Here is a 26,940-nt window from a genome sequence, read left to right on the forward strand (position 1 = left end):
CGTTTCGAGGCATCGAAAAAAACAAGGATAAGTTAACATTGCTTTGTTTAATTCGAATGCGTTTTCCCCCCCGAGACTCTCACCTGGTTTTTCCATCAGTCTCCTGAGCTCCTGCTCGACAGTGGGCTGCTCCTCCTCCAGGTCCTGGGTTTTCCCGCTAGACGGAGAGAAAAAACGATGTGAAAATCGGTTTTAAAATAGTTTAATGTATTTGTAACTATCGCCACTAGGGGGCAGCACATCGGCATATTATCACTTTTTATATTGTGAACATTCAGACATCCAGCAGTTACGGAGCAACATCAATATTTATTGAAATGTTTTTATAACTCTTGTTTTAGTTCAGCTTTGGTCTCCACCAACTCCTGAGAGAAATACCTTTCTTTATCTAAAAGCTCCACTATGCTCACTAGCTAGTCACTAACTTTGCTATCCTGCCAGTGCTAGCCTACCAGTGCTAGCCTACCAGTGCTAGCCTATTGTTGCTAGCCTATCGGTGCTAGCCTATCGGTGCTAGCCTGCTATTGCTCGCCTACCGGTGCTAGCCTACTATTGCTAGCCTATCGGTGCTAGCCTATCGGTGCTAGCCTCCTATTGCTAGCCTACCGGTGCTAGCCTACCAGTGCTAGCCTACCGGTGCTAGCCTACCGGTGCTGGGCGGGCAGAGTGTAAAAGTGGTGTAATGAGACTGGATATCACGCTGATGAGAGCGGTGGGACTGAAACAAAACAATAAAATTGCTAAAACACAAAAAAGAAAACACGTGGGTTTGACGCAGGCGGTTACTCTGTGTAGGTTTGTCAATACAAGCGATCACATTACACATGGTCATTTATTGTTCTCAAAAAAATATTGATTAGAGCAGCTTTAAATGGCAATAACTCAAAAAGGTCAAGAGCTCAGTGCGTCAGTGAGCTATTTTCCAAAAATCTGGATTAAAAAAGACAATTTTCTGAATATGTTTTATTATAATTTGCCTTTAAAATGCCTTGGAAGAAGTAGAGAGTGAAGATGAATTAATGAGAGGAATAATTGCAGCGCGTGTGTGCCGTTAAGCAGCATCCTGCTTCACTCTGCAGCCAGCGGGGGTGAGCGGTCTCGTTCCAGGACGCCCTGCTGTAGGACGGAGGAGGGCGGACACTGGGAATTCAAACTGTCAACCTTCTGGCCACAAGTCTGTTTCACTAATCGCTAAATAGTGGCATGCCCCTTTCCGAAGTGTGTGTGTGTGTGTGTGTGTGTGTGTGTGTGTACTCACACGTAGACCAGTTCAGACTCCCGGCGCATGGCCACCTGCTTGTTCCTGATCAAGCTGAACCACTCCACCATGAGCTCATCCATGAGAGAGTCATCTTCACCCTCTGACACACAAACACACACATGAAGATAATCCCGGATGCATTCCTTCCTCCAAGTTTTTTTCTCTTTCTTCACACAGTACGAGTGTGTTTATCTCACCCTCTTCACTGCTGCGGAGCTTCACCTCCAGCTCCACTCCTCTCTTCTCCCACTCGTTCAAATTATCTTCGATCTCCTGCAGTTCCCTGATGATGTCCTCTTTGAGGATGTAGTCTGGTTTCATCTACGAGACACACAAACACAAAAGGCCTATTAATAACTGAAATATTAATTCTCGACCACCTACACACACACACACACACACACACACACACACACACACAAAACACACACACACACACACAAACTTAATGATCCCACAGTCTTTATCAAGCATTAGCTTGAGCGTTAGCTTGGTGCCTTAAAAGCTTTAGCTAAGTTAAAATATAATCTTAATAACTTAATAACAAACTAATCTTAATACGTTATAATAATAAGTTACTTCATCTGGCGCAAGCTCACTCCACTTATCGGCTCCTAAGTTTTACGCAAAATCACTTTTAATTAGCTTTAGCAAGCTAACTTTCTGAGCGTTAGCTTGACGGCTAAACTGCGTTACAGTGAAGCTGCAGAGCCGCATGTGGACCATTAACAGTCACTGGCTTAAGGGATCATCTTCTGAACGTATATTGAATCTGAACCAAAACAATTAAAACCTCAACAGGATTAAATTTAAACCGATGTTTAAAGAGAGCAAACCTATTTTTATGGTTCAATACCTTCTTTGACTCCGACTTGGTGCCATTTGCAGTTGGGTCTTTCTGATCATTCAGGACTCCTGAAAGAAAGAAAGATAATGAATGCGGGGGTATATATATATATATATATATATATATATATATATATATATATATATATATATATATATATATATATATATATATATATATATATATATATATAGTTAAGTTGAGAATAAGGACCCTGAGGTGTCTGATTCATATTACAGGAAGTCTTTAGACCATTTGTGGTACAATGTAATACCAACGTGGACGAAAAAAAAGGAAGTAAAATATCAATGTGCAAAGGTTTCTACTTTTTTTGTGCGTCTAAAATCTGATTTAAACAGAACAACAATACAACAGCGTGTTACCCTTTGCTGCAGGTGCAGTGACGGAGATGCTCGGGCCGGGAAGACGAGAGGAGGGAGAAGGCCCGACAGACAGCTCTGAAGTCTGAGGCTTCCCAGCGCCATTAGCCCAGGGTTTAGGGGAGGACTGTGACGGACCAGCAGGTCTGAGGACGAGCAGGAGAGAGAAGACGAAAAACAAAAAGGAAACAGCATTTAATTAATGGTCCTTTATCTGCTCCTACAAGGAGTCCCCTCTACGGTGTTTAGTTTTGATTCATGAGCGGGAGGGAAAGGTCGTCCCAGGGGAACGGGAACTCTGAGCCCCGAGCATATGTCGCACCGCGGAGGACTCGACACCATTCGGCCTCGACACCGTTCGGGGGCTCGCGTGCGTGTGGGCGGAAAGAGGAGAAGGCCGAACGCTCCGACCGCACGGAAAAAAAAAAAAAAAAGAAGATGGCCGAGCCATTTGGAGGAGCAGCGGGTGCGAGCTACATGTGGGAGGGGGGAAGGAAGGTTGGAAGGATGGATGAAAGGCAGCATCATAGGATGGATGGATGGACAGGACATCAGCAGAGAGAAGGAGATGTCGATACGCTGTGAGCCCGCCCACGTACAGATACTCCCCGCTGGAGGGAGGACTTTTAGGAGCCGAGCCAGAGAGGGAAAGGAAGCAGATACATGGACTCATGGAGGCGAACACAGGACAAACGTGAATAAAAAATAAGTCTTACTGGGAGATGGGTTTGAGCTTCGACCTCCAGTCCGCGGGAGACTCTTTGTTTTCTAATGCTGAAGGGGGGGAAAAAAGAAATCAAGTTAAACATTGGTCTTCCTAATTTTCTGGTTCAGTTTGTTTCGTCCCATCCACTATTTATTATCAGGTCCTATTTGTGTTGTTTTATTATAAGAGGAACGACACCAGAGCTCCGTTGCATGGACGTACGTGTGCAGGGTGAAGTAACTTTGGGTCGTTAATGAGGCGCCAATGAAGTCTTTAAAGTCATTAGAGGGAAAATTCCCATTCTCATTTATGTGGATGTCCAGTCAGTATTGATGATGACGTCAATTGAAGCAATAAATCCGTCTGTGTTTGCTTTTCTGAAAGAACATGTGCCACGCTGAAGATCCCATGAAACTCTATTGAGCCAGCAAACACTAAAGACATGTCTGTATTTTACCTTTATGAACAGTTTGTGTGTGAGAATAGTAGCTTTTCTTCCATGTAGTATCTACAGAAGAGGAGCCATACGAGTTCAGATTACTCTGATAAACTGTTTTCTGGCTTCATTAAAAAACATGAAGATTAAATATTTGTACAATTTACATATTACTGTCAACGTCATGTCAGTGTAAAGTCTAGTGAACAAGCAGGTGGGTTTAGGGAAACAAATACTAAAGCACACAGAGTGCTCATACATCCGTATGTGTCAAAGGAAAGCAATGCACAGTCGGTTTGTTTGTTCTAGTTCTGCTGTCTGAAGTCAAGACTCTGGGCACGCTGACACACACACACACACACATACACACACACGCTCCTAACACACTACACACAGTCACCAGATATGGCAGTTTAACCTGATGTGTTGGGCGATGCACCGCCGGCCTTCGAGGCTCCCGTGTCCGGGGTCCTGACCGCGAGTCCGCCGCCGCGCGCCGGGCTCGGCGTCCGGGCGCCCGCTGGAAACGACAGGTCGGCGAGGAGCGACGGGTCGGCCCTCAGCACCTTCCTCCCCCTGCCGCCCGGCGCCTCCCTCTTCGGCGTCTCCACCACTTGAGCGGGTCTGACCAGAGGGTGAGGGGTTATGAAAACACGCCGCCACTCAACCAGCAGAGGTCAGGCCGAAGCAGGAAGTCACAAAGTCAGGAATGTGCGGTCGCGTGACTCACTTGTCAGTTTTCTTCAGCACCACGGTCGTCCACGCCGGCTTCGCGGTGGTGTTGTTGTCGTCGTTGTTGTTGTCCTCTGCCAGTTTTTTGGAGATGAAGGCTGCGGCCGCTGCTTTTGTCCTAGACTCTCCACCTCCTTTGTCTGCTTTCATCTTGGACTCTCCACCTCCTTTGTCTGCTTTCATCTTGGACTCTCCACCTCCTTTGTCTGCTTTCATCTTGGACTCTCCACCTCCTTTGTCTGCTTTCATCTTGGACTCTCCACCTCCTTTGTCTGCTTTCATCTTGGACTCTCCACCTCCTTTGTCGGCTTTCATCTTGGACTCTCCATCTTCTCCGGCTGCTTTCGTCTTGGTCTCTCCACCTCCTCCGGCTGCTTTCGTCTTGGTCTCTCCACCTCCTCCGGCTGCCTTCGCTCTCTCCCAGCCTGTGTTCGGGCTCACATTCGCTTCCTTTCTGCCCAAACCGCCAACATTCACGAGCACAGTGACGGCCTGTCCGGCTGCGGCCTCCTGGACTTTGGCGCCGACGTCCGGCCCTTTGTTTGCGACAGCCTTCGTGGCGTCGGTTGTGACCTTTTTCTCGTCATCGCTTTCCGACTGGAAGAACTTGAGCTTGGACTGCAGCGTCTTGGCGGCCGTGGTCGAGGTGCGGGGAGCGGCGAGCGGCCTGTCGTGGATGGAAGCGGCGGCGGCGGCTGCTGCTGCGGCGGCGGGAGAGTCGCGAGGAGTCCGCGAGGAGGCCTCGGGTTTGGAGTCGAAGTGCGTCTGAGGCTTATGAGCGGCGGCGGGAGAGAGGCCGGAAGCGGGACGGGAGGGAGGCGAGGAAGAGAACGTGGTGGAGAAGCTGGGAGGAGGCGCGCTGGCTCTCTCCGTCAGCCACGACGGGCCCAGTCTGGAGGGCGCGGGAGCCGGAGCGGCCGCGCTGGTTTTAGTGGAGTCGGCTGGAGGGGTCAGTCTGGAAACGGGAGGGTTTGTGGGTAAACCTCTGAAAGGTGGAGTTGGGGTTGGAGGCGACAGCGTCCTGAGAGACAGAAAGCAAAAGACACTAAATTGTGAGAAACCTCTTCCCACAGAACTCCTGTTTATTGACCTTTGAGCCTAAATACAAAAACCCCTGCACATAACTCTGGTTTTATGAATCCTGGATGATGCCAGAAACATGTGTGATACTTGTGTAAAAGAAGGAAATACAACTTTACAAACAGACAAGAGTCCATGTCTGAGACAAAAGAGAATTTTTGTTTTTGTCTCGTCTACAGGACAGAATGTGACCTTGATTTTCTCTTAAAGAGGCAAATAAATGTCAACGAGCAATGAGTCAGAATCACTTACAAGTCACAGAAATGACGTTATTCTCTGAACTAAATCATGAAATGAAAACTTTATATTATATAGAAATGAACTATGATGTGGAATGTGCTACTGAACTGTTGCAGAGTTGCATTGTGGGTAATGTCTGTTGCCTCAACTTTGATCTCAAGTGTCCAATGTGAGTCTAACAGTGTGATAGGAGTTATATTTAGATTGTTAATTATAAATGTATACTTGATTCTTTAAAAAAAATAATAATAATAATAATTAATTAACTTTTTTTAAATTCTTTCAATTAAAAAGGTTAAAGAGTCTATAATCGCTGCAGAGCAGAATAACAAGGATCAGCGGTGATGAAGTGAATTAATAATCGTCTTCTTACTTCGCACAGCTCCTGTGGTACAGCTTCCCGTCCACAAGGTGGCGCTGCACCAGGTGGACGTGTTTGCCGCAGGACACACACCTGTTACTCAGAGTGCCCGTCTGGTGGGAACGCTCGCCCACCACCTCCTGGAGGAAGAGGAGGAGAAGGATGAGGAGGAAGAGGAGGAGGAGGAGGAGGAAATGACAACTTTATTCAGTACACATCATGTCATTGCTGCAACTTGTCTGAGACAATGTGAGCTTTTGTTCTGTGGATAACACACAACAACATAACTTTGTCGGTATTTGAATCATATTTAATGTGTTTGGCTTTAAAACTCCCACATCTTTTGTGAAGTTATTCCAAAAACAAGCATTTTTTTTGGTTTTATTTGTTGTATTATGGACACTTTTTGTAATGCTTGTGTTAACCTTTTGGAAACCGCCCACGAAAATCCTTGCGCGGCCATTTTAAGTCCCAGCATGCCCCATTCAGACAATCTTTTGGCATAAAAAAGGTAAATTTTCTCATTTTTGAACAGAACGACACAGTTTTTTTGACTGAAACTCCTCCCTAACAGGCCAATACTTTGTTTTGTTGTGATTTTTGTTGCAGATTCAGATCCTTTAGGTCCTAATCTTTCCAAAAAGGTGTCTTATCGACGCTCCAGGAGGCATTTTTGGGGAATCTGGCTCATATCATGCTGGATGTTCATACGTATACGATCCAAATATATTTTTTTTGCAGATATACATTTTTTCCCCAAGACTTTGCTGAACAAATACAAACAATAAACACAAGTAACACTCAAACGCAGGGGAAAGGACCTCTGGAGCCAACATTGGTTCCCTAGTTTCCAACGGTTACCTTCGTTGCCTCTGTTTCTTCCTTTGTGGCGCTTCTGGTTTGTTTCGGGGAAGGCGAGGGCCTCGTGATGTTGGAGGACGGAGGCGGGCTGTTCTCTCGGGCCGGTTTGGACGAGGGAAACACCTTCGCCGCCACCGGCTGGTTCTTCTTCCCGGACGGCTCCTCCGCGGGGCCGTCGGCGGGGCGCTTTATGGCGGCCATGCCGCCGACTGCAGCGGGGAAAAAAAACACGTGAATAAAACAGAGACGGGGAAAGAAAAAGAGGAAACAAACGGAAAAAAAAGAGACGCCGGTACTCACTCGGCGAGCGTCCGTGGAAGTAGTTGTAGTACTGGGACACGTATGTCAGGATACTGAGGCGGTCGGGGACCTTGAGAGCCACCATGTCTTCTGCGTCCAACAGCGCTGGAATTCCCAACTGCTCCTCCGCGACCTTGAACGCCTGCACATGACATTGAGTTTATCCAACAGGACAGAGGAAGCTCACTGGCCAGAGATGGAGAGATAACGCCGGTAAATCAAATAAAAAAGCAATGAAAAATGGATATTCTGCAGCTTAACATGATACGACTTTCACTTATTCCAGCACATGCGAGTTTATTTTTGGAGTTCAGCTTTATTTTATGAGTCAAGTTTGGGCCAAAACCAGTGTGTTTGGACACAAGAGGAGGAAATCACGCTGGAACATAGTGGACGTTTTCTTTTGAAAGGGTTCATTTGGATGAAACGACTGTGTTATGCCGTGTTTTAGATGCCCGTTGCATCTAGATGTGGACATGTCTTTAATCAACCGTGTCTTTTTCCAGAATAAAAATCCCCCTTTTGTTCAGACGGCAAACCTCCTGGCCGCAGATTTAATCCACACCTTCTGTGTTCGTAGAGAAAGTAACTCAGGAATTTCCAAACGAGATTCACATTCAGCGATTCCATGCAGGCAGAAAATAAAACAGAAAACAAGCAGAGGCAGGCGGACGAGCACGAGAGGCGTTACGCAATCAGTAATCAGAAGATCCAGAGAGACGTTTACTTTGCACTTCAATCTCTTCCAGCTCGTTGTTGATTTTAATCTCGTATCTTCTCTTGCAGTTTAGTTTCAGTTACCATCCTGAAGTCCGAGAGTCAAATAGTAGCTGCTAATTTAAAAAAAGAGATAAAAGTGACGTTGATCCCTCAGATCTCAGAGATGAAGCTATGAGGAGAAAGTGAAAGTAAAGAAAGCAATGAAGCGATAAAACGATAAGATGGGCAAGAAGCCATTTCTGGCAATTTGTCAGCTTAATGAAATGTAACGGCAGCAAATAACAATTACTTTCATCAGCTGATGATACGTCCGTTATTTTTTTATTGATTATGCATTTAGTCAACATTTTCAGGCCTTGAGTTTGTCATTTTGGTCGTCGCCATCTTGTTTTTTTTGCAACCAGAAGAGAGACGAGGGAGTGGAGCAACAGTGAAAGGTTAAAGTTGTGAGACAAAAACACAGACTACACCCAGACGACAACGTAGAAGCAACCTGTCAATCACCTTGTAGCCCCGCCCTAAATGTTACCCTGCGTTATGGTCTATTTGACATTAAATGACCATAATTTACTAAATGAACATCACGCTGTATTGAAGAAGACATGGAACTAGAGATTGAGACATAAACTCATGATTACAATGTTTACTGAGGGAATACAATCAAGAGAGAAGTAGAGTCACTTATAAAGACTTCTATACAACCAGAGTAATCGCCCCCTGGTGGTCATAGAGAGCGAATGGCATTTTAAAGCATTTGCAGGGAAAGGAAGCGTTTAATCTGTCTGATGTATCTTCTGGTCTCCAGATTATCTTCTATCTAAACTAAAGGCCAGGGTCTGGAGTTTGTCTGAATATAAACACGTGTGGGAAACGTTCTCGAGGTCAAAGTGCAGAACGTAAAACACGCCTCACCAGTTTGTTGTTCTCGTAAACATCTTCCTTCTTCAGCGAGTCAAAGTTGCTGCAACAGAGTGAGAAGAAAAAAAGAACAACAGTCACACGCGATCCAAACTTCCCTCCCTCCATGGTGTGTTTAGGGTCACACCGACGCGTACCACGACACAGACAGCAGGACGCACGGTCTCGTGCCAGTTTGTCGTACAGTTGGACTCTCACAGGAAGTCCTGCCTGCACTCCGAGAAGCATGCAAGTGTCACGCAAAGCCGTCAAGGAAACCCTTTCTGCATGAAAACCAGGCTGTTGTGAGTGAAACAGTCCGACACTTCAACTAAGACATCTTGTGACTAAACACTTTGCAGCCGTCAAGCGACGAATAACAACCGATATTCCCGGGTGGAAAGTCCCAGGAAGACACACAAGGAGACGACCTTTTCACTTTCACTGAAAGCCAAACACTTGATCCAAGGCCTCAGACTGAAAGTGAGCTTCAACACAGGTTAATAAATGGGTTTCTCCAGAGACAGAATAGGAAACTACTCTTAAAGCAAAAGCACAAACACACACCTTCATGCTCCTATTATTGTGTAATGCACGTATTTGGGTTTCGCACTGAAAACCAGACACAACAAACAACATGAAGGCATCACAACGAGCGACTGTTGTCTGACGTATGCGCTCAACAAAGAATAACGTCCCCTAAAAAAGGGAATCAAGAGATCTGGCGACGCTGTGAGACATCATTAGCGGTCTTACGCAACACAAGAACAAACATTTACAAGAGAGAGCTTTTTACATCTTGCGGGGACGAGGAGAAGTCTGTGATTGCTGCCCAATAAAATAATGAAATGGGATTTTAGTAATGGGCTGAAGAGCTCCAGAGGCCCCGTGACAATGCTTTTGAATGATTTGCAGGTAAACAATAGAGCTTTTGGAACATGTGTGTGTGAAATCTATCCTCCTGTTTGACTCTAAAGGCACCATTACAACCCACCCGCCTTCTGTTTTTATATTGGTGCGCTTATTTTATCTCATCTGGCATTGTTTTTACATGTTTTATGTATTTATTTACAGTCATGCCCAACTGTTTCAGTAAGCTCAGGCCTGTAATAAAACATAAATACAACGTTCATCAAGTGTTTGTCTATATTGCATGAGAATAAATGAACAGGCATAACGTCATAACGACAGCTTTCAAAGTCAAATATTTCATTGCCATCATTTGTTTCCATACTTGTTTTGCTTCTTTAAAAGATGCAGATGTTGCCAGGTGAAAACCTGAGACCTTCATGTTGCCTTCAAGTCTCGATTAAAGTCTTGAAGCTAAAGTTTGAAGCTCTTTAAGGCTCAAGCGTTAAGTCTACAGATCTCCTCCACAATACAAACACTGACTGACAACATGATCACTTTAGCAGCGAGCAGCACAACACAACAAAGCCCCACAAAGTCCTGATGCGCACACATGCAGACTGTGAGCTCCTCGGCTGAGTTGCTCTGCTCCGGTTTTTCCTGCAGACCCGTGAAGTGTCTTTTCCTTTCAACAGAGACGCGAACAACGACACCTCTTCTTCTCTCCACACTTTACAAACTTCAACAACAACAACAAAAAAACAGCCATGCAGAGCACTAACACAACACTTCCCACAATCCTCTGGTGCAAAAAGTCTTCCTTCTACTCACAGCAGCTCGGGTCTGTGTTTGTGGATGAGCGCGCAGAAAGCCATGCCGTCCCTGAAGGACGTGGTCATGTTGGTGATGGACACGTCCCGGTAGCCGCAGCACTGGACCCGGCACCACTGCTGCAGAGCCTTCACGGCCGACATCCCGCAGCTTCACAGCCGACACACACACCGAGACCCGCGTGCGGTGTGTCCCCGGGAGCTCTTCCTCCTCCTCCTCCTTCTCCTCTTCCTCCTCCCACTCAAAAATAAACTTCTGAAAGTTTCCACAGCAGCTCGGGACACACTGGATCCAGGAAATGAGAGACGGCAGGACGCTTTGTGTGTGTGTGTGTGTGTGTGTGTGTGTGTGTGTGTGTGTGTGTGTGTGTGTGTGTGTGTGAGAGTGTGAGTGTGTGTGTGAGTGTGTGTCTGTGGGAATAACCTCTATCGACTGAGAGAACGTGAAGAAACTGGAAGTGACACCTGCGAAAGGTCGACGGTGACGCGTCATGGGTGGAGTTTTGTCTCTTTGTGTTCCTTCTGTGTGCGTGTGTGTGTGTGTGTGTGTGAGAGAGAGAGATAGTGTGTGTGGAGGACATGGATAAGGTGGTGGTAGAGATATGAAGTCATATTCCAGTTATTAATAGGACATTTTTAACAACCAAATTACTTTTTAATTCTACATTATTTAAAAAAAAACGTTCGCCAGGAAACAATTCATGTTCTATTTATTAGTATTGTTATTATTATTAGGACACATTTAAGACGTTTAAACACCAGTCAGTCAGCTGTCTTTTAAAAAAAAAAAACTCACCACACAAATTGTGTGTAATTATGTCATCATGTCAACTCCTCCCCGAAAACCCTCCCAGAAACTGAGCTGAGGAGCACGTCCTGCAGGAATCACCTCCCTTATACACACACACACACACACACACACACACACACACACACACACACACACACACACACACACACACACACACACACACACTCAGCAGCCGAGCCCCCCGCCACATGTGTACATCATGAATCAAAAGGAAAGTGAAACATTTTGAAGGTGTAACAGGTTGACCAGGTGTGGCTGCCTGTCCCGTCCTGTCCGCTGGGCGTGGCTCTGCTGCTCGGGTTACCTGACACCTGCCCACGTGCTGTTCGCAGGGAAGAAGCTTTGTTTTGCTGACTTAACACTTTCTGTGCCTTTCTTCACCGGCTCCACTGCAGAAAATGTCGGTTCGTGGTCCTGTGTGTGTCGTCTGTTCGTATGTACGCAGAAACACAAGCGAACGTGATGTTGCTGTACGTTTCTTAAGGATTCATAGTTTAAAATCCCCTAAAAAGTTTGTTGTCCATCTTATTTTCCAGTAAGTGGTTGCCTAGTTTGTAGGTGTTGCCTACTTCAAGTCATTTGAAATCACTCTTGAGCAAGTTTATGAACATGAAAAACCACAATCCTAGTTCCAGTTACATAAGTCAATGTTTGTATTACCATAAAACTGAACTAAAGCCGTGATCGCTCGACACACAAATAACATAACATCTATAATATCTATTTGTTTTGTTCCCTTCAGCTGCACGGAGCTCTTCAGCATCTTTTACCTCATATTTTATCACTTTTTTGCCTTCACTCTCTCCGTTCTCATCCACTCCAGAAGATGGCGGACGCTTCATCAGAGCTAAAAAAAAGAGAGCGGATGTTGGACTTAATGTCAGCGCACATGTTGTGTGTCAACTTATTTCACGCCACAACTTTACAGCGATCACTTCCTGCTTCGTTTGCTGCCCCCGAATGGTCGATAAAAGACGAACGAAGCGGCTTTAAAATGTCAAATTAGTCCGATTCACTTTTTTTTCTTCGAAGCATCTCCAGTGGTTTAAACTTTCAAACTTGTTTTAAAGTTCAGGTTCAGGTCGTCTACAAATGAGCAGTATTTAGACGCAAATTAAGACTTTTACATTTTTAAAAATGGAGGATTGTGCATGAGTTATAGTCTCCTGTGTTTCTTTCCTTCAGGGTTTCTTAATCGTGGTTGATCCATTGCATAAACTTCTTCTTAACTCTTGTGACCATGACGCTCTTAAACGTCACACACACACACACACACACACACACACACACACCATCAATCATCATTTTCCCTCCATGTCAGGGGTCAAACTATTTTTTTTTCTTCCCCTTTCTATATTTACACTCATCCAACGGCCATCGTGTCGTTCACAGGCAGATGTTGGTCGCCTGCCAGATGTTTCACATGAGCAGCTTTAAACGGGAGCGACTGGGTTTCTGAACCAGGATGTGATTTTTGGATTCAGAAGACAATGATTAAGGGTTTTTAGTTTGCTGAGCGGACACACACTCACTCGAAGAGAAGAGAGCAAACAGAAAGGAAGTTAAATTGATAAGAGGGTTAAATATTTGTTCATGTCTCACACCACACCTGTAGGAGGCTGAATACAGACGAGTGAGTGTAACACTGACTGAGCGACCTGCAGAATACGTGAAAAAAAAAGTCTTCAAGCGTTTTCCCACCATGCATTGCTGTACAGGACGTTTCTTCACTGATATCGACAACTCCAGATAGTCAGAACCCGCTAACGATGACTTTGGGTTGACACAACTGGATGTCTTGATGAGATGATGATTATTACTCAGTGAATATGTACAAGACTCTCCCACACAGTGACCATCTGTCAAAAAGGTTAAACATTGAACATTAAATATGCAAAACCGCCAGGAAGCCCGGACTGAAACATTAAACATGCGTTTTGTTTTTTCCCTCCTACAACCGTGTAAACCTTGACATTACGTCCCCGTTTTGGCGTCTACATCTCTGTTCCTGTTCCTCCCACACGCATTCAGAGGCAGTCAAATCCAACATGTGCAGGATCCCCGAAAAGAGTCCCACTTTGTCCCTTTGTCCCTCTCTCTCTCTCTCTCTCTCTCTCTCTCTCTCTCTCTCTCGCTCTCTCTCTCTCTCTCTCTCCACATGCCGACCATACAAACACCCCCCACGCACAAATACTTAATCCTCCCAAATCCAGACAGGAAATGCCCTCGTCAGTAGAGCAGAATGCTTTTGACAGACCCCCGCTGCTCTCTCTCTCTCTCTCTCTCCCTCCCTCCTTCCCTTCCTCCCCCTCTCTCTCTCTCTCCTCCCCCCTCTGCAGAATGATATATGTGCCCTCCAACAACCATCTGGAAACAGTTAGCCTGTGAACGTTTGCACAGGGCCAATAAAAACACGTCTATCAGCGATGGAGGATGATTCAACACACACACACACACACACACACACACACACACACAGGACGACTTTCACTTTGTCACTGATATGTGTGTGTGCGTTTTGTTTTGGGAGGGACACACACACACACAATCAAATACTTGTTTGGTGCCATGACATCATCTCCAGCACATTCTTGACCGTAATTTTGATTTAGAGACGAGCTAATTTGGCTCAATCCTCAGATGACCCGCGTATCTTCATACCAGACATCCTGAGATCTTCTATCTGCAGGACAGAGCTGCTGGGGTTAAAATGGTGGAGACTAAAAATACAGAGAGAGAGAGAGAGAGAGAGAGAGAGAGAGAGAGAGAGAGAGAGAGAGAGAGAGAGAGAGAGAGATCTGATTTTTTAACTGGGTATCGTTAGAATTGATGCTGTGATAACAGGAGGAAGATGTGATACATTTTAAATATAATAAAGCGTCTTTAGATTTGACGCAGGCGAGGATTTAAACCTCCTTAACGAACTAAATAAATGAACTAAACATTAACTTCACATCTTGAGGTTTCTCAGCCTGCGGCGGTTGACGTTCACTCGAGAACAATAAGTATTAAAAGATAAAGACGCCCATATTTGTGTACTTTGACCTCTTCTCGGTCACCATAAGTACTTTGGACTGAAATACCTCGTTCCAGGATGATTTGATAAGGAGACAGGAAGGAGGTTTTGAGTTGTTTGAAGCTCTGATTTTTTTCAGGTTCAAAGCTGGAATTTGTTTTATTTGTCCTAAAAAGTGACATCCAGTGTTTTGGAGTCTGCAACCATCACCACAGCTTTGAGGAAGTGTGCCCTCTAGTGGCGCACGGGCTCCAGCACCTCAAGGTGCTCATTCAAATGCAGGCAAGATAAAAAATAAAATGTGTAAGAAACTCTGTGTGCTTTAGTTAGAAACTGTTTGCCAATCAAATATTTTTGTTGTTGTTGCATGTTTTGGTCTGTCAAAAGCAAAATGTATTTGGTTTCATGTTTTGTTGTAAGGTGCTTTTATTTTGAAGGAGAAAAATACCGTTAAACCGGAAGTCGGAGTGCGCCGTTTAACGGCTTTTAACGGTCAATACGTAACGTTAAAGAAACGGTTTAGCTTCCTGAAGAGGATCAAAGTATTACGTTGTTTTTTAGTCATGAAGTTAGTTTTTGTAAGAAATAAACATTTAAAAAATCATCAGTTAAAGTCCAAGACCATCTGTCAGAGGAGAAGCTAGAAAATGTATTTAAATTAAATCAACTTCTTTGTTTCTTGACCTGTTGTTGACCCCAAAAGATGTCCGTCATCAAATGTAAGAGAAACGAAAGAGAACAGAACTCAAGAAGTTTTCATATTGTTCTTATAATTAAATTCAAGCAATTACAAACAAAAAAATAAGATCAACAATACATGAGAAAATACTGCTTTTTTTTCTTCTTCTTTTTAAAATCGCATGCATCCACGATCCTCACAGCTGCTCTTCTCTGAGTTCCACTACGAACTAATGAAAATAAAAAAAAATCTGATTATCACAGCTTCACGGTCAACTTTCAAAGCAGAATGAAATTATTTTTGCGTCAGGTTTCCGGTTGCATTCTGCCGTCAAAAGGAAAACCAGAGAATTCACAGTGAGATGATTGCTGGACACATGACACGTTACAGTAGCGGAGCGGGAAAGTAATCCTCGTGCATTAAAGTAATCCTCGTGCATTAAAGTAATCCTCGTGCATTAAAGGAATCCTCGTGCAGAGCGGGGTCAGCGTCAGTCTTACAAGGTGACGCTGAACTAAAAGCAGAGTTTTACACGAACAGGACTCATAAGGCACCTGCACCTGCTCTCACAACACCGCAGGACGAATCAGTGCAAACTCAAGCTGGAAAATAGCATTCAAGCACAGACAAGGCATTACATCATGAACTATGGACTCTTGTAGAGCGTCCTCTATTTCACTTATTGCACAAAACATTTCCGCTGATGAGAATTAAAAAAAAGAAAAAGTTCAGATTTGATTCTTGAACTGAAATTAAAAAAAGACACTTAAAAAAACAAACAAATCTACGTTTTTTTTGTTGAACTCCGATGACAGCTCGGAGATAAGTTATCAGGCATTAAATTACATTTTCCATAAAGATATTTAAAGCAGTCTCCAGACTTCTGGAGGCCAGTGGTTGTGTGTTGTAGTTTTGTGTGTTTATGATGACAAACTGGACGATCTGTTCGTCTTTTTTACAAAACAAAAAAGACGTTTTTTCTTTCGTTTCTGTCCTCTGGCACGTGAGACACGAAACCCAACAGCGACTCTGAGATTAAAGTGCAGACTCGGCTTTAATTGGACGGTTTGGGAGTCGTCGACGAGCCGAATGGGAGCACACGTGAGCAGGTTAACCTCAGTCGCTGTTGGCTTTCACCCCCTCTGACCTTCTGCTCTACAGAGACACAACGCGTCCTGAAAACATTCAAACTGCCCCCCGGCGTGAGCTGCCAACGGCAAATAAAAACATCCGGTCCGTCACATCCAGCTGATGGTGAAGTTCCTGCTGAGGTTCAGACCGAGATCTGCAACGGTCAACACCTGCAGAGAGAAGACGCATCGCGTCAGCAAGAAGAGCGTCTCCGCTCTGACCAAACAAATAAAATAACACGCTCGTCAGTGCACTTTCAACTCCTCTGCAGCCCCGCCCCCGGCCTCACCTGGTTCTCTCTGTAGGTGAACGTTGCATCCTGGGAGTTCACCAGCACTCTGCTCGGCTTCTGCTTCACGCCGTAGAAGGAGGCCGACTCCACGGTGACGTACGTGGCCTCCACGTTGCTGTGGAGCACCTGTGATGTCATCACGTTCTACGGAGAACAAGCAGAGCGAGCGAGCGGCGGCGAGTTACAACGCGACACTCGAGAGGATCATTAGATTTTTGTTCGTGCTGATCAACATCAACGCACGGAGAATTATCCACGTCAGCGTTTCAGTTTCACGTCCCACAACTTCACTTTCACTCGCACGTCTCTCCGAAACGACATTTAAAAAGGAACAGATGTTTCCTTCAGGAGAAGGCACTTAAGTAGGTTTCTCTTCGTCTCTTTGTGGAGCAGTTTTAGTGCGAGCACCTGAGCGACGCTGAAGACGATGTAGGAGTACAGCTCGCTCTCGTAGGTGTCGAGGGTCTCCCCGTCGTCCCAGAACAGATCCCCGCCGGCCGAGCCGTCGTCAGACAGAGCCGAGATCAGATGGAGAGGCTGACCGCTGCTCACCCACAGCGTCAGGTTGGGCGCCTGCGCACACGCACACACACGACGTTACAAACTTCTGATTGTAAGGTTTGATTTGTCAGATCCACACACAAAGAAAAAGGCGTGACAAGTATTCAGGAAATTCATCGGAAATGTACTTAAAATGTGTAAAAGAACTTGAACATACTTAAAAATGTGTATAAAAGTACTTAAACATACTTAAAAGTGGATAAAAGTACTTAAACATACTTAGAAATGTGTAAAGAAGAACTTATGCATACTCAAAAATGTGAATAAAAGTACTTAAACATACTTAACAGTGTATAAAAGTACATAAACATATTTAAAAATGTGTATAAAAGTACTTGAAAGTGTATAAAAGTACAAGGACCCAGGTTTGATTGCTTTGTTTCATGTCGTCATCAAGCCACCGTGTAAATATGAGGGAAAACTGATGCAACCAGATACACCAGCTTCACTATCAAATTCTTACAATGTTGCCCGACAGTAAAGCAGCTCCTGCCATTGTGCTCTCTTCTGCGCATCGGAAACCTCAGAAGAAGACGGTGGACTTTTGTCTAAATGGCTGCAGTGTAACGGGGCTTGAGGGCGAGGAGGGGAACCTTTTGAATCATTTCAGAAACCAACAACGATCCTGTAACTTGACCCGACGGCTCCGCTGACCTGCGTTGGTGAAATGGAGCCCTCGCGCAGATGCAGGTTGATCTTATCGAGAGGTGCAGGGAGTCGAAGGTCCTCGCCTTTACTGAGCAGAGAGTCGCCCTGAGAAGTAGAGCATCACATGAGCACATGAAGCATTATGTCCCTGACTCGTGCAACACTGACTCTCTGGAAAAGGTACGCGGTTACTTTTCTTATTGGTCTCATGAGTGCAGGTTTAAAGGCCCCGAAAGCTGCACAAATCCTTTGTGTGAATGTGTGCAGGTCTGAATGTGGAGGGCAGTGCTCACCGTGAAGAAGTCGTACCACAGACCCTCCGGGAAGTACCCGTCCACGTAGTCCACGCCCGGATCCAACACCGGTGTCACCAATAAACTCTTCCCCCACAGGAACTGTTTGTCGATGCCATATGTGCGCACATCTTTTGGGAACCTTTGGAGTGCGAACACAAGATAAGATAATCCTTTATTAGTCCCTCAGTGGGGGAATTACAGGATTACAGCAGCACTGCTCACAAGTAAATAAAGATTTTTAAAAAATCAAGTCACATAAATAAACAGTAGAACGGAAAATTCAAAATTAACAGTAAGAAGAATATTAAATATACAGATGGAATAGAAATGTGTATAAAAATACTTAAACATAGTTAAACATGTGTATAAAAGTACTTGAACATCCTTGAATGTGTATATAAAAGTACTTAAATATACTTTAAAATGTATAAAAGTACTTAAATACTTAAAGATGTGTATAAAAGTACTAAAAAATGTGTGTAAAAGTACTTGAACATACTTAAAAGTGTAGTAAAGTACTTTAACATACTTTAAAATGTGTATAAAAGTACTTAACATACGAGATGTACAGACATGACATGTACAGTAAGGCAACCCTCCTCCCAGTGCAGACAAAATACAAAAAAAAAAATACAAAAAATGAAAAAACCTACTCAAACATGAGGGGCCGTGCGACAGTGTGTCCGTGCACATGCGCGTGATGGAAGAGGGTGTACAGGACGGGGAAGAGCGAGTAGCGCAGCAGCAGAGCTCGCTTCATGGCGGCACGAGCCAGGGGGCTGAACGCCGTCGGGTCCTGAGGCTGCAAATGAAAAAATAATAAATATGAAGTATTATTTCTCGGGGCCTGAGTAGCAGCCGGCTCTGGACTTTGGAGCAGCGGCGTCAGCATCCGACCTGCATGTCGATGGCGTTGTGGTTGCGCGTGAAGGGATAGAAAGCTCCGAGCTGCGTCCAGCGCACGCAGAGTTCCTCCTGCGGCTCCTCGCTGAAGCCGCAGATATCGGCTCCAACCAGCGGGATGCCCAGGAGGTTAAAGGTCAACATGCCTGAAGGAGGCAAGAGGAAGAGAGGGAGGAAAAACTTGAGAAAGACAGACACTAAAATGGAGAGGAATCATCAAAATATGAAAAAAAAGGAGAATTTTGGACACAGACGTAGGAAATCTAAACGTAGCATCTTTCCGCGTGCGCCTCACCTGCTATGGAGGTGTACAGGTCCTTCCACTGGCTCCGGTTGTCTCCCAGCCAGTGACCGGAGTACATCCCCTGACTCGGGAAGGTGGAGCGAGAGATGACGAACGGCCTCTTCGCCAGGATGCGCTTCAGAGCGCTGCACACAGAACGAGCAAGAGGATGTGAGGAAAGGACCGTGCAATACAAAAAAAAAAAAGGCGTAAAGCGTTTTTATTTCTGTCCACGTGTGTTATTGGTCTCCACCTCGCGGACGCCTTGGCCTCCATGAGTCCGTAGAGGCTGTGCATGTTGTAGTGAGACGACTGCTTTTGCTGCGCAGACGCGCACACAGTTTTAGCTCTCAGCAAACCTCCAAGTATACCTGAAAGAAACAACAACACAATTCGACATTTTGACGACCACAGGTGCGTCGTCGTGTGCTCATTGTGAGATTCCTTGAGATCTCCCACCGGGTGTATAAGGAGGATTTTCAAGGCTGTTGGACGGACATCCGTCGGTGGACCCGTCCAGGAAATTCGACGGCTCGTTCATGTCCTAAAAAAAAACAACAACGAGACGGCGGTTTAGCGGGAGACGACGTCGTGAAAAGCTCAGAGAGTCACTTCCTCCCGTACTTACGATCCACAAGCCGTCAAACGGCACCTTCTCGTGGAACCTCTGCAGGTTGTCGTACCACCACTCGTGCGTCTCATCGTTAGAGAAATCAGGATACGCCGTCAGCCCGGGCCACACCTGCAGGAGGAGGAGGAAGAGGAGGATGAGGAGGAGAGTCTCGTGCCCAACCGTTAGAAAGATTGTTACTCGGCACTACGAGCGGGGGGGAAAAAATTGATACAGCACAGTATCGCGATATTTTGCGCGGCGATATTGTATCGACACACGGAAGCAGAGTATCAATCTTTTACGATATCAATTATAAACTTTTTGGACCTGGAATAATGAAATTAATTGCATTTTGATTGATGTGAGATAAAAACGCTATCACCTTAGATACAATAGTGAAAAAAAGGGAATATATCGCAATACTCAATATATCGCAGTATCGTGATAAAATCGGATCGTGGGACCCGTACTCGACACCGGTTGTAAAATCATGACTCAGGACATTTCTTTCTTTGCAAAGGAGGAACAGAGTTTCACATCCAAGTCTGCTCTCTGCTTGAGTGGAGAGTTACACCTCTCAAACACATAAAAACACACAATCGACTGAAGCCCTCATTGACGTCTTGCACTTATCGTGAACCTTCCTGCCGCCATGTGTTTTGAGCCATAAAAACAACGATGTTGTGTATTGTTTTCAGTCCGGGACATACAGATACAGCACACCGGAGTCATCATTAGGGTAAAGTTCACAGGCCATGAAACAACATATCTGAAGAGGAAATCAGTTTTTCTCCAACACTAACGCACCCACAACCGTTCCCTTTGTGGCAGACGGGAGTGTAGGAAGTGTGTGTGTTTGGTGAAACGCCGTTCCAGGGGTCTCACCTTCCCAATGAGGGGTTTTCCTTCGGCGTCTTTAATGAAGACGTCTCTCCTCAGCCCTTCGTCGTAGGGCCAGTAGGAGCCTTCGGGCTGCACGCTGCTGATCCCCGGGTCCTGCAGGGGACACAAGACATAATGACGACAATCACGACATGAAGCCCTCAGGATCAGACGCCAAAAAAAAATCACAAACTCCCCGTACGTACCAGGATCATGACGTAGCGCTGGTCGTGAGCGTGCAGGTCCTTCACCAGATCCGGCAGCGTACCGAACTTCGTCGGGTCCAAAGTGAAGTCCAGGAACCGGTCCATGTAGTCGATGTCGTTCCACTGGACGTCCTGCGAAACACAACCAACACACAACCGGGTTTTTTTATCAAGTAAATGACGGACACGCAAACGAACGCGACGGTCTGCCGGCTCGACCGTACCTGAGGTATCCCATAATTCCTCAAGCTCTTGACGACCTCCCAGGTGTGGTTGCTGGTGTCGTAACCCCAGCGACAGAGATGGTAGCCCAGAGCCCAGTAGATGGGCATCGATGGGTGGCCTGGGAAACGGTGGAGGAAGGAGGAGAGGTCACATCCGCACTGCGCAGGGTTCACACACATCGTGACCAGTGGATTACCATGACTTTTAACCACATTTACATGATTTTAAACCAATTTTCCATGATTTCAAACCACATTTCAATAATTTTAACCACATTTCTATGACCAAACATGTAGTGAAATCTGTGTGTACACATAAAAAAGTGATAAAATGGAGTATTTAAACTAACAATGAGGATTCAAAGCATACGGTATACCTTAAATGACACAAATGAATAAGAGACAATAGTTTGATTAAAAGAATAAACATTTTTATAGATGCCTGTATGTATACCTGATTATATTTGGAGCCTCTTCTCTTTTAAAAGCATATTGATATATTAACTCAGGGTAAATTAACGCCATTAACGTATAATAATATAACACATTTACATGACTTTAACTAAACTTTTGGGATTTAATTTTTTTCAAGGACTTTTACAGTCACTGGAAATAACCAATAAAACAATTCTATGACTTTTCCAGGTTTTCTATGACCGTGAGAAACCTGACTGCGTTACATTAATGTACATCTTCATGGACTTTTATCTCTGTACACAAAAGCAAAAATAACTTCAACAAAAAGTTAATCATTTCCCGTAAAAGAGACAAATATGGGACTTAAAGCAAATAGCGGAGTGCGTTCAACAGGACGAGCACGTTCGATGTGCTGAGGTCGAGCAGCTACTGACCGATGACGTCGGCATACTGGCCAATCACGGAAGCAGGATCAGGACCGAGGAAGACGTAGAAGTCCAGGATTCCACCGATGGTGCGCCAGGTGAGGGCCGGGGCGGGCTGCAGGACCACGTCTGAGGAAACAGGAAAAACTGCTGAGTGAGCTACAATTAGGACAGCGAGGGCCTCACTGTGAAGCTGCAGAGCAAAGACAGAAAGAAAGAAAGCACATAAGGGTATAAGGAGTCACTAAGAATCTAATGCACAGTTGATTGTCTTGGAAATAGAACAAGAACAAACATCTTCTCATGACTTTCTGTTCTCATAAAGTTGCTTAATGTTTTTCACATGAACTGTTGCGACACGGTGAGAATCAGCTGCTAACGCGCATCGCTGCACGTAGTGAAGCCCGGAGAGGAAGTGTCGGGGCGACCGGCAGACTGACCCATCGCGTTGCTGTTCAGCAGGAAGAAGCCGTGTGCGTTGCCTCCGTCCTCCATGGCCAGGTAGAACGGATGAGCGCCGTACAGGTTGGTCAGCTCCTACGCGGTGGAGAGAGACACAATTATACTTCATCAGCTTATCTGACACACGAAGAGAGGAGAGAGGGGGGGGGGGAGGCTGCACATTCAATCAAGCCACAATCCTCGGTACCTAAAGTCCTGAAAATATGACACAAGTGTAAATTAAATAATTTAACGACGGCTCGGTTACCATTAAGCATCTCAGAAAGATATTTAGGTGAGCCGGCAGGCAAAAAAGCATTTTAACTTGACTTACAGCTGCTCTGAGGAAGTGCGTATGCATTTAATTGGGACTCATATTTCATATGACAATAATAATATTAGCTACACGTGCCCTTTTCCTTTAAGCTGTGTGCAAAACAATGACAAAAAAACAACGGAAAAAAACATGAATTTCCATACCATCGGAGGCACGTCTCTGGCCCACATGGTGAGCGTGTTCCAGTGCAGGTCGTGCAGGAAGGAGGAGCGGTGCTCACCGAGGCCGTAAATGAACTGACTCTGCAGGGAGGTGGACAGCTGGAGGAACTGGTCGGCGTAGAAGAGCGGCGCCACCGTGGTGTTGAGGCTGACAGGAGAAACGTTGAGAGGAGAAGCCGTTAGATTATCGTTATATTTTCACAGCTGAATGTGCTTCCAGAGAGTTTCTAGTCGACAAAACACAAAAAGGGGGCGATTTGTGATCGTCGCCAAACCTAAAGAAGCATTTTCCCCAAGTCAAGACTCACAGCACGACCCCCGTGGAGCGCCTCTTCACGATGAGGCCAAACGGACGCTTCGACAGCTCCACGACGTAGTCGGGACTCTCCGCCTTCTCGGTGGCGGCGGGAACGGAGATGGGAACCTCGAACCTCGAACTGGAGGGGTCTGTAATCTAGAGGAGGAGACACGAGGGAAAAGTCTGTTATCTGTATATATACACAGAGGAAGAAAGGAAAAGTATAATCAACCAACAGTTGATGACCATCAAGGTTTAGATATACGTCGTAGTGGCTTACAACAATAGGTTGATGAGATTTCTCTTCAACTTCTTTTCATGGTGGTGATGAGTTTTTGAATTCAATTGCACAGTCCAATATGTACATTTTAGGCTTTTTTCCCCCTCATTATGCTACAGTGCAGCTGAGGAATGGAAAGAGGGCAGACATACACGACATGCAGCAAAGGGCCGCAGGTCGGACTCGAACCCGGGTCTCTGTGCTGAGGACTCCACCTCAGTTCAATCACTGACGGAGAGGAACATCACGTCGCTTTCTGAAGCACGTGATGTGCATCAATGACGTGCTACTGCATGTGACATCTGGAAAAGCCCTGGTCCTGGTGTGAATATTAACGTTAATGGTGGTTGAGGTCCTGGTACTAGGACATCTGAATAGATCACAGCCACAGTAATGTCATTGTGTGATCAGTTTTGGCTCCTTTAAAATATTACTGCTCGATGCTCCACTTTCCTTATGAGCTAATCACCAACTTTGTCACAGAGCAAAGGGGAAGTGAGGAGTCAGCTGATAAATGCTTGTGGCTTGAAGGGTGACCTTTAGTATTTAGGTGTTTTTTATATTGATTCATGAATACATCAATATAAAAAACATTGATTCAGTGCAGCTTTAACTTGAAAACATTTGCATGGGAAACACATTCTCGTGACTGTAAGCAAAGTCAAGCAGCTGCACGGTCAGCAGTTCTTCACAACGATATTGGAGCTTTTGTGCATGAAAAACTATCCGAATGACTAAATATTCTAATATTTTTTGATAATCAGTATGATTAAACAAAGCTTAAATTCATGCTAGATCATATATGATGCTACAAGTCCTCTCCCAAAGATATAAAAAGGAAAGCCCTTGATTAAAAACAGAAACTACAGGCCGAGTACAAGCTGATTGAACGCTCACGCGAGTGCCTCACTCACCCTCACACGAAGCCGCGTGTCCGTCTCATGGCGTATCTCCACCTCCAGAGTGAGGACATCCGCCGGGTAATAGGTCTTCACCTCCCTGACCAGCGTACCCTTCTGTCCCAGCGTGGTGTCGTTTATCGACACCAGCGAGTAGGAAGGGAAATCCCGGGGGTAGAAACACCAAGGGATGTCGTTCCTCCCCGACGGGCGGGAGGGAGAGGACGCGGGGATGAAGCAGCAGCTCCTCGCCTCGCACAGCTCTCGGGTCACCACCACGGCTCTCTCAGGGTAGCAGTCGAACCGCCACGCCTCGGGGATCAGGGCGCAGGCATCGCGGCGGGAGGCGGATGCGGTGTCGTTCACCGCCGTTCCCGCTGGAGAGTCCGGTGGTCTCGCCGGGGCCGGAGACGGGGGCCGGTGCGGCTGCTGGTTGGACGGACGGTGCAGCCAGAACATGGTGCCCAGCAGCCAGCCTCCACAGAGGAGCAGCAGCAGCGTGCCGACCACCAGGAGGCCCGTGGTGATGGAGCATGGCGGCCTTCGAGGAAGCAAGGAGGCTTCCTCTGGATCCGGCACCTTCAAACACAACAAGTGAATCATATGAGCAACCACGAGGACCCAGACCAGTCCCTTCATACTGTGATGGATAAAAGGATTAGACAGGCAGCAATAACATGTGTTATAGACTAAAAACAGAGAAAAATAGGCAACATAAAGACATTTTAGAATGCTGATTATTGTCTTAATTAACCAACTAATTGTTTGGTGTTCAAATTGTAAGAAAATGAGGAAAGATGTCATTCACAGAGCCAATAGTGACGTCTGGTTTTGTCCAAGAAACTGTCCAAAACCAACAAACATTTAGCTCAGTGACACAAAAGTTAAAAAAGAAAAGCAGCAAATTGTCACGAGTGAGAAGCTGGAAGTAAAACATTAATAATTTTAGCTCTTGAGAGAATAAATACTAATCAAATGAATAATATTAACAACAAATAATGAAACTAACATGCTAAATAATTTGAAGCCTGAAGAAAGATCGTGAAGATTCTGCACAACATGATTTAAATTCACAGGAAGAGACTTTAAGAAGTGACTGCAGGAGGTAAATATAAAAACACATGAACTCACAGGAACTTCTTCCTGCGCGGGACAAGGCTCTTCTGACAAAGCTGTGCCGGAAAACTGAACATCTTCGGGGTTCAGCCGCTTGTATGACACCATCCTGAGAGAGTGTGTTGGTCAAAGTGAGCGACTGAACACATGAGAAAGAGTGGCGAAGAGGGAAAGTTCAGTTCAAGGATTATCTCACTTCCTGATATTTGGAGCTGGAGGGAGGAACAACATTTGATTTGACAGTCGACTTTGAAGGTTTATTTTTAACCCTGTAAACAAGAGGAATGACAGAGGTGTGTAAGACACGATAGGGACGATAATGCAATGGAGGAATGTAACTTAGTCCATTTATTCAGTACAATTTTGAGGTACTTTACTTAATTACATAACTTACTTTGCAGCTTCAGACTAAAAATACAAAATATTATAAACAAATGGATCATGACGGACTATGGATTAAGATACAACTTTAGTGATCCCTTGTGCTTTAAGTATATATGAATGCAAATAATATTTTTGATTGCATGACTTTTACTTGCAACCTAGAGTATTTTACACTCTAGTAGTACTACTTGTACTTCAGTAAAAAGTATGAACACTTCTTCTACCACAAATATAAAAGTAAACTCTGGGATTAAAGAAGAGTTTTAATAAGCATAACTGGATAATATTATGTTAATTTTACACGCACATATCTAATTTGTTGCAGCGACAGAACAAAACGTTACGTACGTAACGTCATATCTCTTGTTACGTAACGTAAGATTGAGGTATATACGAAGGCGCATACCGATAAAACGTGTTGCACACTTTGTCCAAAGATCATATCTAACTTTAGATAGATAACATTACATATCTAACTTCAGATAGATATATTTAGATATCTAACTTTAGATAGATATATTTAGATATCTAACTTTAGATAGATATATTTAGATATCTAACTTTAGATAGTTAACATTTGAAAGCTAACTTTTGATAGCTAACTTTAACTTTAGATTCTGCAAAGGACAGACTATGTAAATGTCAAAGTTCACCATGGAAACATTTAACATTTAAATGCAGTTTTGGCTGACAAGACATTAGAGTTATGGGGAAACAATAACTAGTCGCTCGAGACGTAGCCGTTGGCGTTACGTTATTGGAGCAACGTTTATTAGCGTCAGGTAACTTTCAACAACAGAGGTAACTTTAGCTAACACGAGCTAACGTGAGCTAACAATGGCGCGTAACATCAACACCGCTTACCTAGATACCATTTCAGGCTTACAGACACAAAGAATACAGCATGCGGAGCAGATTTGTCCTTTAAATAAACGTATCGTTGGCTAAATAATCCGTAAGGCCGATAACCTCAAACGTCTGCATAGTGTGCGTCTGTTTATCTTCATGTGGTGTTCACGGTACCTCGGAATTTAGACCACTTCCGTTTAGAAGCTTCTTTTTCTTCTTCTTCTTCTTCTGGAGTTACGGCGGCAGGTATCCAGCTAATTGGTGCATTACCGCCACCTTCTGCAGCCC

The 26,940-nt window shown here is 44.9% G+C and overlaps 2 protein-coding genes across 4 annotated transcripts in view; both read right to left on the bottom strand.

Moving 5' to 3' along the window:
* Positions 1-10,897, bottom strand: part of LOC137792880 (MICAL-like protein 2) — a 23,711-nt gene extending 12,814 nt beyond the window's left edge. Inside the window, exons 1-14 of one of the 3 annotated variants that reach the window (XM_068588674.1) lie at positions 10,502-10,897; positions 8,837-8,885; positions 7,205-7,346; positions 6,905-7,113; positions 6,056-6,183; positions 4,758-5,383; positions 4,361-4,724; positions 4,049-4,254; positions 3,205-3,262; positions 2,492-2,634; positions 2,118-2,176; positions 1,459-1,582; positions 1,259-1,361; positions 84-157 (exon numbers count right to left, since the gene is read on the bottom strand). In XM_068588674.1, the coding sequence (XP_068444775.1) occupies positions 84-157; positions 1,259-1,361; positions 1,459-1,582; positions 2,118-2,176; positions 2,492-2,634; positions 3,205-3,262; positions 4,049-4,254; positions 4,361-4,724; positions 4,758-5,383; positions 6,056-6,183; positions 6,905-7,113; positions 7,205-7,346; positions 8,837-8,885; positions 10,502-10,644 (2,428 nt within the window). In that variant the 5' untranslated portion in view covers positions 10,645-10,897. Of the gene's footprint in view, positions 1-83; positions 158-1,258; positions 1,362-1,458; positions 1,583-2,117; positions 2,177-2,491; positions 2,635-3,204; positions 3,263-4,048; positions 4,255-4,360; positions 5,384-6,055; positions 6,184-6,904; positions 7,114-7,204; positions 7,347-8,836; positions 8,886-10,501 lie in introns of all 3 variants that reach the window. The other 2 variants (XM_068588675.1, XM_068588673.1) reach the window with 2 other exon arrangements.
* Positions 10,898-15,080: 4,183 nt separating this feature from the next.
* Positions 15,081-26,816, bottom strand: gaa2 (alpha glucosidase 2). Its single transcript, XM_068588665.1, has 21 exons — positions 26,668-26,816; positions 25,435-25,558; positions 24,319-24,882; positions 23,135-23,280; positions 22,809-22,974; positions 22,328-22,424; positions 21,897-22,016; positions 21,046-21,164; positions 20,822-20,953; positions 20,619-20,729; positions 19,749-19,862; positions 19,580-19,664; positions 19,374-19,491; positions 19,133-19,266; positions 18,832-18,983; positions 18,588-18,736; positions 17,932-18,073; positions 17,645-17,743; positions 16,838-17,002; positions 16,427-16,573; positions 15,081-16,307 (listed from the first exon to the last, which is right to left on the bottom strand). Exons 2-21 carry the CDS (start codon positions 25,525-25,527, stop codon positions 16,245-16,247), a joined length of 2,916 nt encoding a protein of 971 aa, XP_068444766.1. The 5' UTR covers positions 25,528-25,558; positions 26,668-26,816; the 3' UTR covers positions 15,081-16,244.
* Positions 26,817-26,940: the final 124 nt, after the last annotated feature.

This window comes from Clinocottus analis, unplaced genomic scaffold (genome assembly GCF_023055335.1).
Source record: "Clinocottus analis isolate CAN_PGR_092001 unplaced genomic scaffold, fCliAna1.0.p SCAF_22, whole genome shotgun sequence".
In the NCBI taxonomy this organism is placed as follows: Eukaryota; Metazoa; Chordata; class Actinopteri; order Perciformes; family Cottidae; genus Clinocottus; species Clinocottus analis.